Source organism: Symphodus melops (genome assembly GCF_947650265.1).
Source record: "Symphodus melops genome assembly, chromosome: 19".
In the NCBI taxonomy this organism is placed as follows: domain Eukaryota; kingdom Metazoa; phylum Chordata; class Actinopteri; order Labriformes; family Labridae; genus Symphodus; species Symphodus melops.
Genome location: NC_136709.1, coordinates 6,073,098 through 6,090,293, shown reverse-complemented (window position 1 = coordinate 6,090,293; position 17,196 = coordinate 6,073,098). Strand labels below are relative to the sequence as shown.

Here is a 17,196-nt window from a genome sequence, read left to right as displayed (position 1 = left end):
GACGCTATACAAATAAAGATTGATTGAGATTGATTGATTGAACAAACACAGCCTCCCTCATTTACACAGATCAGGTTTTTAAGGTTTTAACAGTTCACAATCAACGCCAAGGTAAGGGGTTCGATCCCCAAGCTCCTGCAGTCACATGTCTGAAATGTCCCCAAGTTGCTCCAGTTGCTTTACTGTTGGCATGTGAATGTGTATGAATGGGATTAGTTAATACTAATGGACACTTAAGTGGCCTCTGCAATCAGTGTGGGAATAGATAGGGGTTTTCTGCGGACACATGTGCACATACACAGGATGAGGGCATGTCAGAGCAGAGTAGATTAGTGTAATAGTCTCGGCCAAGGCAATCATCTGCCCACTGTAGGGCTTCAAATACAGGAAGCAGGATTCAAGCTCAAATCCATTTACTATTTACCATTTTACGTTTTGCATACAGAAAAACTTAGGAACTATCTGCTCAGCTAAAAGGATCTTTTTTTCTCCCATGAGTTGCTTGCAAGGTGGTGGCAAAAAACACACATGCTTGACTGTGAAACTGATATTGATAACAAATGAATCATTATTGACTAATTATTTTGCTGAGTGTGAGGCGTAATCTCTGATTTCCTTTTTTTTTTTCCACGTACTGAATCCTCCCTCTATCACTTCTTCCCACCAAGTTATCCTTAGCATCTGACAAATAAGACAACCAGCGGGGCCCCAGTTTTCACATTAGTCAATTCCTAATTTGGACAAAAAATGGATGAAGCCTCCGCATATGGCAAAATCTCATTTACTGCTGAGCTCAGTGCAAACAAGCACAGCAGAGTCGAAGTCAAAGGGCTGTGCAACGAAAGCTGTCCCAGATGCGGGGAAGACGTCTCAGCACTATCTGAAAGCTGGGAGTGAAACTCCATCTATGCAGCTCAGCTCCATTCTTCCAGTTGAGCTGAATCATCTTTATTTCTCTCTGTGCTGCAGCAGGCTCCTCCTACTTTTCCATCCACGCGTGCTTCCTTTATCCATTATTATCTTAACATTGGACATTCATTTGTTTCTTTTCTTGCATTTTGTTTTTTACTTCTCATGTTATTATGTTTTCTTTTGTTTTTCATACTCTTCTTGTCTTGCAGCATTTACCATTCCATTGCTGTCTTCCTTTTGATCACTCTGCTCTTCCTTTCATTCCTTTATTTTCCATTCTAACCTCTTCTCAGCCTCCTAACATATCACCCAATTTTTCCTATTGTCCTTGTCTTGTTTTATCTCTCTTCAGAACCTCCCCTATCACATCTTCCTTCCAAGTTATCCTCACTACTTTTATGACCTATACACTCTTATTTCCTTTGTTCTTTCCTTCCATGTTTTTCCTTTTCACTTCCTCCTTGTTTTTTTTTTTAAAAATTGTATAATTTCTCTTTTTAATTCCATCATCTGATTGCACAGAGCCATGTTAACTCTCTTTACATTCTGTTCCCTCAGATCCCTCCTTTCTTCCTTAATACCTTTGCTGACACTCTTTTTTTATTCGCTCTTCCTTACCTCCTGAGTCATCATTACTGCTGCGGTATTTTCCTCTATACTACTTGTTCGTGTTTAAAACCCCATTGACTACTTACAACAATAACACTGTAATGTTAGGGCCGCTATGTGTTTATGTTGCTATAAAAATCAGAATTGGAACGTTACGGCAGGATAAAGGCAGATGTTTTTTTCACGCCTTAAGCACAGCTGAGCAAGGTGTAATACCTGGGCCGCAGGGACCATTGGCAAGGATAAACTGCGTCCCACCAGAGAGAGAGAAAGAGACAGTGTCTTTTTAAAGGCCTAAATTCAACCCTCCCTCCCCTCCCCTGTTGTGCAGCCTCATAAAAAGCTTGCCACACAATTTGTTTGATGTGTAGCTTTAGTGGCAAATGGCAACCAGCCACTGTACTGTAGCTTGATGGATCTTCTGGAGTGGAAAACAACCAATAAAAGCACATACGAGGAAAAAAAGCATCAGAACAACAGTCAGATCAGATCAAAAGATGAGGAATAGGATAGAAAAATAATTAAATGAATGTGTGTTTTTCACTTAAATATGCATGCAGCATTTGTCTAAAGTCCATGTAAAGCAATTAAACGTCGCCAGTCTTAAGTTTTTATGTAGAATCCACCAGGCCACATTGAAGTACTGAATACAGTTTCAAATTCATATTTAAAAATCTTGCATGGACATTTAAGCACTTGTGTTTTCTCTGGGATGTTGTGGGCGTATCCATTGAATGCACCTATGCTTACAGGAAAGACTGTGAAAAACTGATACGAGATGCAAATGCAGGAACCCTACATTTGGACCTGTCCCAAACCCCATGTTTGACCCACCAAAGCTAGAATCGACTTCAGAACTCGAGGACACTGACCTCTTCTTCCACAGGGAATTTAAACAAAAAAAAACATAGTTTTTTTATTTATTCACTAAACACAATGTTTATCATGGCTATAATTTAGGAGTTATTCTTTCTCTTATCTCAGAATGACTTGCATTTTATTTCAAACCCTTAATGATGTGCAGTAATTGGGTCTACATCTGAATAGGAGCACATTCCACTTTGTGGCCGTTTTATGGTCATACTGTAGATACTGTCAGTAAGTTTTATTATCATCATTGACAAGGCTTTCATTGTTCAATAAAAACCAATGAGGTGTGAGGGCCAAAGAGTTCTGCTGTGAAAGGTTACGTGTAAAAGTTCAGCACATTATTTCGCTGACCTGACCTGACTTACAGTAATTGATATCTTTTACAGTTTGCTTTCTTTAAGCTAGATTTAAAAAAAAAAGACAAATACATTCTTGACTTTATAGTTTTCAGAGGACTGAGAAACATTTGCTGTATTAAAAAATCATGCAATGTGAGCCAGATATTTGAAGTGCAGGAATAAATCTAAAAAAATGCAGCGCGCCGTTTTCTTTTCTTGTAGACACAACTTGTCATGCTTTGGTCTGTTGTAGTTTTGTTTTTCAGAGTTTTGATTTCTTATCTTGTTTTAGTTCTCATTCATTCTCAGTGTTGCTTGTTTCCCTTGTGTATCTTTAAATGTTTCCCAGTTCAGTCTTTAGTGTTTCCTGTTTTATTTTGTAGTTCCGGTCCTGAGTGTTATCTTGACTCCTGCTTGTTTGGGTTTCCCTCCTGTCTTTATTGACCTGATTGTCCTCACCTGTGTCTTGTTGGTCTCACCTGTATTTGATTACCCCTGTGTTTCTCCCACTCTTTTCATTTACAATGCACTATTTTCTAAACACAGATATTTATGTCTCAGGAATACTGGAAAAATGTATTAGGTTCTAAATGATGAAACTTTATGAAGACAAACAAATGTGAATGTAAAACATGTTTGTGACTGACTCTGCATCAAGCTGTCATACTAATCATCATCAGAAATTCAAACAGGTCGTCACGTTTATGTATTGATTTATATTATTTTATGATTTATAGTTAAAGAGCTTCATATTTGGTTGTTAATCTTTATGGCAGACACTTTTCACAGACCAACTCTTTGCAAACTCACATTTATCATCTGTTCAAAGGTTTTTTAATGTCCGTCTTTTCTCCAGTATTAAACTCCGTTCATGTTGAGAAGTTTAACTCAAGTCTGATCTGCTGCAGTGTCCAATCAAGTGATATACGACAAGAGGGCCTGCCTATCAGTCCTCAATTTAGGATGTTTTTGTTGTATCTGTTGTTCTACTACAATTCAGTTTTCTCTGCATTGATTCTGTTGCTGGTCTGTGTATGGTCTGCCGGAGACATGAACTCTTTATTTCTTTACATATCACACGGATCACCTTAGTGAAACTGTTGAGTAAGTTTTGTTAAATGTTTTCTTGAAGAGAAGCCACAGAACAAGACAAATGAACTGATTATAATGGAGATTTTGATGACTAACTTTTTGCACCGCACTTTTGTCATTTGATTGGACCATTACCAAATGGGAGACCAAATTCTCATGGCTTCCTATGGACACTTAATATGGCATTTAATATTGCTTTCTTTCTTTTTTGGTATTTCTATTTAAAATATAGATAAATCCTAAATTAATTGACTCATTGTTAACATTGGGCTCACATTCACATTGATACATAATGTATACACTTTACATCAATTTTTAATCCATGTATCAGTATCACAAGAACTAAAAAAACACGAGCAAGCTCGTTTAAGATAAGAGAGGAAAGCGGACTTGAAGAGGTAAAAAAAAGAGATGGATCTGAGTAAGTCTGGCAGATTGTCCCAGTCTGAGCGAGCTTTAAACTGGAAGCAGAACATCCAGTTTCTTTATAAGTACTTGGAACAGCAAAACAGAGTTTTCCGTGTATCGCAAAATTACACTGTGAGAGATATGGGATGAAGTCTTGTTTTTAATGCATTTTAAAATTAATTATAAACTGCTCAAAAAACTAAAGGGAACACTTAAACAACGCAATAATTCTAAGTCAATCACACTTCTGTGAAATCAAACTGTCCACTTAGGAAGCAACACTGATTGACAATCAATTTCACATGCTGTTGTGCAAATAGAATAGACAACAGGTGGACATAATAGGCAATTAGCAAGACAACCTCAATAAAGGTGTGGTTTCTGCAGGTGGTGACCCCAGACCACTTCTCGGTTCCGATGCTTTCTGGTTGATGTTTTGGTTACTTTTGAATGCCAGCGGTGCTTTCACTCTCGTGGTAGCATGAGACGTCTACAACCAACACGAGTGGCTCAGGTAGTGCAGCTCATCCAGGATGGCATATCAATGTGAACTGTGGCAGGAAGGTTTGCTGTATCTGTCAGCGTAGTGTCCAGAGCATGGAGGAGCTACCAGGAGACAGGCCAGTACATCAGGAGATGTGGAGGAGGCCTTAGGAGGGCAACATCCCAGCAGCAGGACCGCTACCTCCACCTCTGTGCAAGGAGGAACAGGAGGAGCACTGCCAGAGCCCTGCAAAATGACCTCCAGAAGGCCACAAATGTGCATGTGTCTGCTCAAACGGTCAGAAACAGACTCCATTAGGGGTTGTATGAGGGCCCGACGTCCACAGGTTGGGGTTGTGCTTATATCCCAACACCAGGCAAGACGTTTGGCATTTGCCAAAGAACACCAAGATTGGCAAATTCACCACTGTGCTCTTCACAGATGAAAACAGGTTCACACTGTGACAAACGTGACAGAGTCTGGAGACGCCGCGGAGAACGTTCTGCAGCCTGCAACATCCCCCAGAATGACCGGTTTGGCGGGGGGTCAGTATTGGCGTGGGGCGGCATTTCTTTGGGGAGCCACACATCCCTCCTTGTGCTTACTAGAGGTAGCCTGACTGACATTAGGTACCGAGATGAGATCGTTAGACCATATGCTGGTGCTGTTGGCCTGGGTTCCTCTTACTGCAAGACAATGCTAGACCTCATGTGGCTGGAGTGTGTCAGCAGATCCTGCAAGATGAAGGCATTGATGCTATGGACTGGCCCGCCCGTTCCCCAGACCTGAATTCAATTAGCACATCTGGGACATCATGTTTCGCTCCATCCACCAACGCACCACAGACTGTCCAGGAGTTGGCGGATGCCTCTTATTTAATGAAACACTGTTTTTGAATATTGTGAACATAATATGCAGTTAAAACAGTTAAATCACAATATATTGTATTCCAATTCTCAGCGTATCGCAATAAAAATTAAAAAATTAAAAACCACAATACTATCACATCAAGACTTCAGTATTGTGACGATATCTTATCTTGGGGTCTCTGGTGATTCCCATCGCGATGGAGTTGTGTGTGAAACACTCCTCTTTTAGTCATTTAAACACAGTAAATACAACCAGGGTATGAGAGGAATCAGCCAATTATTCACCAAATCCACATATTAAACAACAAAGGATGTCTTGGACATCGTTCATTCAGTGAGATACAATTCAAATAGATGCCCTTGAAATTCGACCATTGCTTTTTTGTTTCCAAACACTGCAGCTATGGTTCAAATAATTTACTTTTTAAAATCTTTTTAAGTGAACACATATTTAAGGTAAATAATTACTCACAGTTTTCTAAATACTGGAAACTAATGTGACACTGCTAATGTGACTCCTGCTTAAGCAGGAGAACTGGTGTGAAAAACAGCAGCACTGTATCAGTACACGTCTGCCTGTCTCAGGTGTCCTTGAACGAGACACAGCTTCTCTGTCAGCTGCAGCATTGTGCTCTGTAGCTGACACTGACCTCCCGCTGGGAGCAGAGGTGGGCTGGGTTTCTTTTGCCGGAATCAATACAGAATCTAGTTATAGTGCTGCTGCAATTGAGATGTGCAAGCTATCATATATCCAGGAGGTTCACATAATATAAAGGTTATGCCTGTAAAAGCTTTAAACTGTCACACACTCATCTGTTTACACAGAGAGCTGAAGAATGAACATATCCAGCATCACTGCCTACGCCCAAAGAATTGTGCTGAACAAGAGGGATGGCTGGTGCAGAGATGTCAATGTGCACCAAATCAATAAACTCTTACTGAACTTGAATGTAAGTGTCATGTTTGCGACACTCCAACCATTCTTCCCTTGTATACATTTCTGTTGCCCCCTTTAATGTTTCCAACACACATTTTCCTTCTCTCTCATTTCTATCTCCATTACTGTCTCCCTTCTCCCCTCTCTTGTCTGTGTTTGAATGAAAAAAAAAAGAAAAAAAGAGAAACGAATCAATGGGTCGTTTTATTTTTGCCAGCGGAGGTTCTGAATGGAAATCAATTGGCTATCTAAAGACAAGAGGTGTGCAAAATAACACAAATGACTTCAGTGCTTATTGTTGGAGAAAAAAGAGGACAGAGGAGCCAGAGGAAAAATCGGGGACATGAAAGACTGGAAGACAGACTTCCAATGACTTCTGGGTTCGTTTTAATGTTTCATGCCTGAGCACAATTGCTTCCCCTTCTCCTAATCTTGCTGGTCTGCATTCATATTAGTAACGTCATTATCATAATTTGGTCTGTTTTAGTTTGGGATTTCCAGTTTGGATTTCTTAAATGCTTTAGTTCTTATTTTCCCTAGTGTTGTTTCCCTGTGTGTTCAAGTTTTCTTGTTTGGTGTTTAGTGTTTCAGCTTTTTTTTTAGTTATCGATTTTGAATCTTTGTTGTTCTCAGCTTTGTCTTAATTCCTGTCTGTGTGTTGATTGCCCTCATTTTTGTTCACATGTCTCACCTGTGTTGATTACCCCTGTGTGTATTTAGTCTCTGTGTTTCTTTCCCTCCCTTCTTTGTGTCAGTTCACTGTCGTTTGTCGATGTTAGTATGTTGTGGTTGTATATTCGTGTTGGCTTTTGAAGCAACAGGAGCCGTTTTGAATGATGTCATCAAGTGGATTACTTCCGTAATTGAGCAAGGTTGCATTCTCATTTCCCAACCTCCGTAATTGAGTACACATGATTTGGCCCGAGACCACCTCTTAAACTAGACTGGCACAGAAAGATGGTGTTTTTGCTTTGACACTGATCAATTGAACAGGACTTTGGAGTCAAGTGTAATCAGAACCAGGCCCTGTTCCCTAATGTGAAACCACCCCAAATCTTTGTCAAAAAAGTGAAAAGATAATCTTTTGTGAGATAGTAATCCATCAAATGTAGAACAGCATTGTTCTGCCTTTGTTAATTAAAGAGAATTACTTCATATCTGAAAGAAATACATCTTTAAAATCCTATCAGGGGTCAAGTGCTGGCGAATTATTTGAAAAGATATTTGAATGAATATAAAAGAATGATAATACCAATTTTCCATGAAAAGATGGCAGTTTGTTAATTATGCATTGATATCTTCGGAGAGAGATAACCACTGTAAGAGACCAGAGATATCAAATTCAAAGCTCACAGTAAAAAAAAAAAAAAAAAAATCCTTCTTTAGAGAATGATTTAATAACAACCCAAGGCTTTGTTATCATCGTGACCCGGACGGTCAATTTCAATGCTCCCTCAGCTCTTGATGATGATGAAGTCTGTATATAAGGGGATTAGCAATGATATGAAAGGCAGATAATACTGGCAGATTTCCCTACGAAAAGCCTCTATGTGTTTGTTAATTCCCTCTCCCCCTATTTCACCGGAGTAAATATTTAGCTCAAATAACAATCATTCCCTGTGAGATCGATGTAATCTGTGTAATCCAGAGCAAACAGCAAAAGTCAAGAAGGACCAGCAGAGCTCTCTCTGTCAAGGCCATCCCAGTGAGTCAGCAGCATAGAGTTTTCTGCCTTCTTTTGTCGGGTTTTGCCTAAGGATCATCAACTTTCTCACATCGATGTTTATCTTGCATTTTCGCTTTCCATCCTTATTTCCTGTCTTTGATGTAATTTATCCTGATGTTAACTGTCCATGCTGTGGTACGTGTTGTACTGTAATAAACCATGACAAATACTCTATACATATGCCTAAAACATTTCTTGTAGTCTTAACCAATGTCTGTTTTTAAGAATGAAGCATTTTAGTGGAAAGGATACAGAGGTGTTGATTGTCAACAGGCAAGGCAGGCAACTGCTTGGGGCCCCAGACAAGTAGGGAGGCCTCGAGGGCTCAAAAACGTTACACTGTAGCAGTGGCTCAAAATGTGCAAATTTTCCAAAAGTAGGAACCTCCCTAAGGGAGACAGTACTGACAGTACTCCCTCTCGTTGCCCTGCTCAACATTACATGCATTGCTGTTTTGAAAACCTAAGACCAAAGAAAGAGCACAGTGCCGATGATTAACACTGGTTGGAAGGCCTCCCAATGATTTTTTGGATAGGGTCCCAATAGACTGTAGAATCACCACTGGAAGTATATGGTAATACAACTCATCAGGCAAGATACATCAAGACTAGTTGTCTCTGTGCCCCCTCTCTCTCACCCAATGACAGCTGGGATTGGATCCAGCCCCTTGTGACCCCTCACAAGATACATTATAAAGATAATGGGTGGACAAATGGATGGATTTACTTTAGGTATTTGTGTGTATAGTATTGTTAATTTCCCTGTAGCCTATTTTTAACTACATGAGCATAGCATTGCAGCACACTCATAGTAACTGCAGACCTACCTTTAGGTTCCCTTAGAGCACCCTTTCTAGTGCTCTTGTAGCACCCTTGTAGACCTTATTGTTTACCCTTTTACTGCCCATTCTGTAATCTCCTGTAGTGCCCTTATGGAGCTTTTAAAGTGCTCTCATAGTGAACAGATCCCAACAGGATAATTAAAGTTTCATCTAACCTACTATAGTCTAATCTGAACAACACAGACTGTGTCTACCTCCATATAAACCTTAATGATTCCATTGTGTGAAAACTCTGTGATGTAGTGTTTCTGTCATTCTTACCTGTAAACCAGCGAGTCATCTTGGCTCCCATTGTACTGTATCTGGAACATCCTGATGCCCGGAATATTCCTCTGGAAATTGAACTTGATTAGAGCTGTAGATGAAGTGGCCTCAGCTGTCACCACCCGCTTATCCACCCCACCTTTCACGTCACCCGTCACATTGCTCCCATTGGCTCCGCCTCGGGTCGACGTAGAAATGTCTGACGATCCCGGGTCGGGCTCCTGGATGTTGTTAGTGTTGTTGGAGATATGCGGGAGTTTTATAATAATCAGGTCTATTGTTTGATGGGCTTCACCGGCAGGGTTTGAAGAGATGCAGGTGAAGGAGCCGGTGTCTTTTACAGTGCTGATGAGGATGTCCAGTGTCCCATTGGTGTAAACCAACGTTCTGGAGGAGTTAGAGACCAGTTTGCCCTCAGGAGAAATCCAGTGGATAGCTGGCTCTGGGTCTCCTCTTGCCTTACACCTTTTAGAAATGGAAAGCAGTATAGAATATGTCAGAAACAAGACAGAATGGGGTCAGGTGTGCAGAAAAAGAATATTGCTTGAGGGAGTTTTTTGGCTTCTCACCACCAACCGTCCAAAGTGAGAGGGAAAACACAGAACATTATCTGCCATATACATTAGTCTTACGATGACCATATTAATTAGAGGGGATTTTGTTTTTTTTTGAACATAAATAAATATTTTAATAATACTGAGGCTGACAAAGTAGATACAAGTGTGGAAGAGTGTGTGAGTGTGAACAGTGCTTTGATTAAGGGTTAAACATTAATACGACATGTTCACATTGCGTTCCCATGCTTGTGCTGGCGCATGAGCTACTGTACGGCACCGAAGCCCAACACTTTCAACCGTGCCAGTTACAACTTAAGGCATGGAGCACATAAAGTAGTCAAACAAACAGGACTTTGGGAGTGCAATGTCCTTGGGAAGATTGACGTGTGTAATTGCACCCTAAGTGGTTAGCACTGTAAACAATAATAATAATAATACACTAAACTTCCAACTTTTGTTTAAATGAAATGAAAGTCATTTTACAGAAGGAGCTAATTAGATACTGGTCTAATGCAATTATGCAATAGACCCTCACAAGGTCCTAGAGCCAGTGGTGATTTTTCCAATCTTGCCAGTAGGCCTAAACTTTAACTGACAAGATATCAATTTCACTTTCTTGGATAGCAAAGACAACTATTTTGTCTTCACATCTGAAATGCCACAACCTGATAAACGTTGTCAGAAATTATTTAAGTAATTTATTTTCCTCAAAGGTGCTAATGACATTTTTGACAACTCACTATTTTGACAAATCCACAAATTAAGCTAATTATGGAGTTACATAGATGGCTTTTCTTTGGTCTTTAATTAGTTTCAACCATCAAGACTGGTCAGAAGGTTTCACTTTAAACGGGTTTCACAACATAATCTGTTGTTTTGGAAATACATAAATAGAATCTACAAAAGGAATATCAATTGTTTTCATATACGTTTTCTATCTTTTTATTCAGTTACTGTCATGGAACATGTTGTTCTAGGGGCCGATGATTTATTTAGAAGGTTGACATTATGAAGTACTTTGAAGTTATCCAACTTAAAAACATTTAAAAGACAAGCGGCACATGTGAACAATTCCAACCAATGCGCAAAGTGTTCTTTCTGCTGAATCTTACATTCAAAGAACACACTGTACTTATTCTCCAAACACTGTTGAGAATTTTTTATTTGAACAAGCACCCTTCAATGCATTTGAAGTTTAAGCTACTGAAGAAAGGGAACATACAATGAATTATATTTCACTTTCAAAAGATTAACAAATGTGTCATTAACACCTTAACATGACTTCCTGCATTTCCTTGGCTTCCTGTCGATTGATTCATGAAATTGATCCCACCTATACAGAACTAAGAACGAGGCACAATAAGGGAAACAGGATAATATTGTCTCATTGATTCCATTTCCCCCCTTTTACCCAATTTCATTATTATTCTACATTTGAAAAAATAACATCTATCACGATTGGAAGGGTGTGACCAATATATATGCAAATAAAGTAATCATCATATCTCAGGCCTGTTGTTATCTTGATTTACTTTCAGTCTGCTTAAAGTGTGAGCGTAATGCCCCTGTCCTGTGCTTCATGAATTCATGAATATTGGAAGTATTTTTTATATTCTTAAACAGCTTGAAAACTGATTACTGAATTTCAATGACAATTAGAACTCAGTGTGCGTTTACTTCTGTGGTTATGTGTTAGCAAATTGTTTTTAGGCTAATAAGGACATTTTTGAAGGATTTACAGATAACTTGTGGTTTTAATATTTTTCTTTTGTTTGACAGTTGAAAATAGATACCTGAGTGCAACTCTCTGCCCTTCAAGCACCCTCATCTCATGGGAGAATCTGGTGATGAGAGGAGGTTCACAAAGGAATTCCTCTTCAGGAATGGACCAGAAGTATCGACCGGAAAGATGTTGGGGTGAAGCGCATGTCTCCAGGTCATCCTCCCTGTTCAGTCTTCGCAGCCACAGTAACTCACAGTTACAGTGAAGAGGGTTGCCGCCGAACGACAGCGCAAAAGATGTGGGGGTCATGATCCCTGAAGTGGCTAAGACCTGGCAGTGTGAAACAATTTCAAAATGTTCTTAGTCAAGCTCAAAATTCGCTGTTTGCTACATGGCCCCTTTTCCAATTCGCAGATGAATTAAGTGAATTAAAACAAATTCCTTCTCAAACCCATGCTGTCATGCTGCTCACAACTGACAAAGCAGATATCATTTAAACTTGTTAAAAAACAATAGAAAATGTTGTGAGAATAAATAAAAAAGTGGGTTTAAAGCAGGGATGGAGGAAGTAAAATCAGGCACAATTAAAACCATGTAGTCAGAAAGAGAAGGTTGTTATGTTTAGCCCTTTTTTGTTAAAAATATTTTTGTACAGTTCATCATAATACGTATTTGCTGTGTTTGTCCGTTAACCACAGTCCGTAAGTGGTACTCATACTTCCTGCACAGTGATGCATTTCAAAGCTGGAGGACACAAATGGAGGGATCCAAATGTAATTAAAGAAATTAACAAAATCAGATCCTCCTGTCAGACAAAACCTGTTTTGTCGATTATTCATGTAATAACTTCAGGATATGTTATGATGGTGCATACATTCATCCTCCATGAGGTTTTTATTCTAAACAGTATGTCACTTATTTCTATTTTTCTTGTGTTTGTATCACATGATCTGTCAGGTGACTATGGGATGTCCTCCATTTGAAGGCTTTTAATGTTGGGGAAATCAATGCTGTGACAGTACCTGTGCACGTTGAAAAAGCGGGTCTGGTGGCAGCTTTTGGAGTTTATTAGAAGTGACGTCCAGCCTGTTGAGCTTCTGTAGCAGGGAAAATGTTCCCTCTGGAATGAAATCCAACATGTTGTGGTCCAAACTCAAAGTATGGAGGCTTGTCATTTTCTGTCGGAACAACAAAAGACAACCAAAGAACTTAACCTTTTAGAAGAGTGCAATCTTTAAGTTATTGAAGGAAGTTAAAAATCTATTGATGAGGATTAATACAGTTTCATTTGCTGCCCTTTCATTTATCTGTAATTGCATGATGAATAGTGGTGGAATTGAATTGTTATCATGTTCATGTTTTTAATGATAGTTAACCCAATTACTTCATCTTGAGTTCAAGGACACTTCATGAAGCAGATACACAGAGTCCCAATTTTTTTTAAATATATATATATATATATAAATGTTTACTAGTAAAGAGTACTGGTATAATATAAGTGTCAGCAGAACGATCAATAGAAACACTTGGCAACGTTATGAATAGAGCATTTAAGCGCCGAAGCAAATTCTAAATTATTTGTATTTAATATAAATGGCCAACATTTTGTGGACAATTTCTAGTGTTGGGGATTGGCTTTTTTAAGGGACTCTAACACTACTGGTTGTCTGCCAAGGCTGCTGCAGTTTAAAGAGATCCTCACCTGGATGGCCTCCCAAGGAATAGAGTCCAGGTTATTGTAACTGAGATCTAATTCTTCCAGAGCCAGCAGGTCGTTAAATGCTCCCTGGTGGATGAGCATCAGCTGGTTGTTGTTCAGAATCAGGTGGTGGAGCTTTGACATCCCACTGAATGTATCATTGCCTATCCTTGTCAGACGGTTACTACAGGTTGGACAAGCAGAGAGATGAATGAAGCCAAAGTCTTTGACAAAAATGCAACTTTTTCAACATTTGTTACCATTACCAACTATATTTAAATACACACGTAGATCTTCAGTGTCTTATGAATTCATACCTATTAAGGTGAAGTGCTCTGAGGTTTTCCAGATCAGAAAAGGCATGAGGTGTGATGTAGGAGATGGTGTTTCTGGATAATGTAAGGTCCACCAGCCGTGTCATGTTTGCGAAGTCTTTCCTCTTCACACTGTGGATAAATTACAATAAATAAGAGGGAAAAAAAAACTCAGTTATGTACAGCTGTGTATTTGTGCTGCTATAGATAAACTCAGTTAAAGACAGGGTTGGTAATATCCTCCAGGTACACTTTTTAGGATTTAGGTTGAAATTGACTTTAGGTCCGAACAGACATTAATATCTCTGAAAAAGGAATGAAGAAAATCTGTCAATTTTAGCAGTTGTAAGCGCCTAAAAACTTTGACCAAAATCTGCCGCCGGGTACCACTTTGAAGAACCAATTATGGCCACTGAAAGCATGAGATGAGACCCGCTTCTGGACCAATGACACTTGCGCAGGTAAGTGAGGGCTGTTGCTTTTGAGGGAGCACAGGGTGGGTGCAGACAGCACACTGAGGGAAATCTACTTTCAAAGTCAAGCTCATATTCAAAGATTATCAACCCTACCTTTAATTAAGTAACTATTTTCCTAGGAGTATACATACACTATGTTCAAAACAAAAAACCCTCTCCCTCAAGCACTTTTAGCTCTCTTCTCGTTTGAATGACTTCCTAGATAATCTTACAATCACTTACAATATACAGTTCTGATGTATAATGACTGCACTTAAGCTTAGCATTAAACATTGGCCACAGTCTTTAAAGAGCTGCTCTCATCATCAATGAATTAGCAAAATGGGATTCTGGGATTCCTGTTGGTTGGCATTTTTAAATAACTAAATAATAACTGGGCTAAAATGTAAATCAGTCAGTTTAATTAAGAGTTATTTTGGTGTCTCCCATTCATTTGCTATGGCCTTTAAGCCGTTAATGACACAAGTAAAATAATAATGGCCAATATAGGAACAACAAAAACCCCAGAATGCTACCAAAAGCCCATATCTTGTCCCTCACCCACTTATTCCACACTAATTTATATCCATTCAAAAAGATAAGAACATTCAAATCTTGTCCTGACAGTAGCCAGGGAGAAAGATGACATTGTTGACTAAAGGGAGCTTAACTTTAAGCAGGAAACCCGCCTATTCCACAAACAACATGCAATCCAAATGACCAATATCCTGAAGCCCCATATAGTGTTAAAAGGCTTTATATATTTTATATTTTACTTTTAAAAAAAAGAAAAGATTCCCTTATTCCTGGGTAGCACATTCAATATTTGATTTTAAACATCTCTCCCACAGACTGCAAACCAAAGGACTATGGTCTTAAGCTACACTGCCATCAAGAGACAGCCTTGAGCTGCTCCAGTGAATATGAACCGACTATGACTTACTCTGGGGCCTAACAGAATGTGTTTTTTTTAACCACTGAAATGAGTTTTATTTCATTGCACTGCCAGGGGACACTGTTGTAGTATCAGCGAAAAAAGCACCCAGGGTAATGCCATTCTGTCCAAAAATTCTGTGATTATTCATCTGTGCCGGAGATGCTCCAGGCTTTGTAGCCTGATGACATCATAGATCAGCATCTCTATTTCAAGTTTGGGGAAAAAAGTTGTTCTTTCTCACACATCAGTTAAAAAGTTCTGTCATAATGATGACTCATGTTATAAACTCTAATGATGTTTATAACATGAGGTAGAAATATTAAAAAAACAAACAAACCCTAAAATGAATAAAAAGACTATCTATCTGCACGTTGCAGTAAGTGTCTTTTACTTCGTCTTGGAGAAGTCCTGCTCTCCACTGTTGTTCTCTTGCTGTTCTTTTATCTATTCTTTACATTCACATGGTGTAACCATGATTAACATAATATTGTGGTAACATGTTCAGTTGAGAAATTGTGTAAAGAAAAAAATATTTAAACCAATTTTAAGGCAGTGTGACATCAATTTCAGTTCTGGTAGGAACATGCTACATGAACAACTTATAAAGTGCTGCTACTGTCCTGTTACTGCCCTTTGTGATGTCACAATGGTAAACATCTCAAAATCCTGTTTGAGCTCACGTTTTCTGAAAAGTGGAGCAGCACTATTTTTTTTATTTGTAACTAAAATTACAGCCTTAATTTGAAGATTAAATATATATATTTTTTGAATATACTTTACCACCAATACTTCTACACAAATGTTGGCTTCATTTCCAAGGATCAAACTTCAGCTTTTTAGTAGGAAAGAAAACTGAATGAGAGCTGTTTGTTAAGTCACTATTTCATTATCTGCAAGGTTTATCTCTAGTATGACATACGATCTTAAACTTTTCCTATCACTGAGCTATTGTCATTTAAATATTTTAACACATGCTTTTGTGTGTTTTCTTTTCGGGAAAAAAGAAATCTAATTCCCTAACCCCCTGTCAGTGTCACTATGAGTAGTGACCTCAAGGGAACCATTGCCATTTGCTTTTCATGCAACCATAAAGAAGTGAATACTGGAACATGAAGGTACGGACAGGTAACGACAGGTAAGCAGTATTCACGTTACCTTGTGACAAAGTTGTCAGCTAGCCGTAGCTCCACTGTGTGCCTGTCAATGTTAGGCGGAACAAACAGTAGACCTTTCTTGGCGCAAAGGGTTGCCAGGTTGGGTGACAGGATCTGACATACGCAGCGCTTCGGGCAGATCTGTGCCCTCACCGCCATGGCAACAGCCAGCATCACGCACAGCAACAGCCTCTCCATGGTTACCAACCCACCTGGACACGACACCTGTAAAATGAGAAGGACAGAGACAAAGAGAGAGAGAAATGGAGAAGTTAATGACACCAGACCCGTTTGCTCAATAGGAACTCAGGCACATATATTGTATAACTATACTGGAAATATAATACAGGAACAGACAGACACAATTATGACGTTTTATTACCTAATTAAGTTAATGGGAATAATCACCCATTTGTTAAAATTGTCTTTGGATACCTTCCCAGTATTTCTGTGATATCTTCAATTTGCAGTGCCTGTGTGCTTCAACCCTTACAGAGTTCTCCAGCGTTGAGTATTATTCATGCTACACTGGGTTCATAGACTACTTCACACCCACTGTACTTGCTTCTTTATCAACTAAACTGTCTGACATGCAGAGAGCTAGATGCCATGTTGAGTGTATATATTGAGGATTAAATGATAAGTGAAGAATGTCGAAGAACAACTTGCACATTCAAAGGGCCTACTGTCAAGGTCTTGTGTTAAGGTGCATTGAGAAAATACTTTAGATTATCAGTGAGTAACTCCAAAACATGTATAGAACTTAACACTAGCAGTGAATTTGATCCCAATGAAGTTAGGAACCCAAACGCCTCTGAGTTTAAATCACAACCATCTCTGCTTGGCATCGCTAATCAAACCAGACACACACACACACACACACACACACACACACACACACACACACACACACACACACACACACACACACACACACACACATTCGGTCATCATTAGTAAGAAGCAGTGCTTGTAGTTAATTAGAGAAAGGTTTAGAGTGAGAGACA

At 39.1% G+C, this 17,196-nt stretch overlaps 1 protein-coding gene across 2 annotated transcripts in view; it reads right to left on the bottom strand.

Annotated features, from left to right (window-relative positions):
- lrfn5a (leucine rich repeat and fibronectin type III domain containing 5a) overlaps positions 1-17,196 on the bottom strand; it is a gene marked incomplete at its 3' end in the record, with an annotated part of 119,466 nt that overhangs the window by 12,031 nt on the left and 90,239 nt on the right. Inside the window, exons 3-8 of one of the 2 annotated variants that reach the window (XM_079369668.1) lie at positions 16,191-16,414; positions 13,647-13,775; positions 13,333-13,513; positions 12,653-12,808; positions 11,701-11,960; positions 9,348-9,815 (exon numbers count right to left, since the gene is read on the bottom strand). In XM_079369668.1, the coding sequence (XP_079225794.1) occupies positions 9,348-9,815; positions 11,701-11,960; positions 12,653-12,808; positions 13,333-13,513; positions 13,647-13,775; positions 16,191-16,387 (1,391 nt within the window). In that variant the 5' untranslated portion in view covers positions 16,388-16,414. Of the gene's footprint in view, positions 1-9,343; positions 9,816-11,700; positions 11,961-12,652; positions 12,809-13,332; positions 13,514-13,646; positions 13,776-16,190; positions 16,415-17,196 lie in introns of those variants that run through there. The other variant, XM_079369669.1, reaches the window with a different exon arrangement.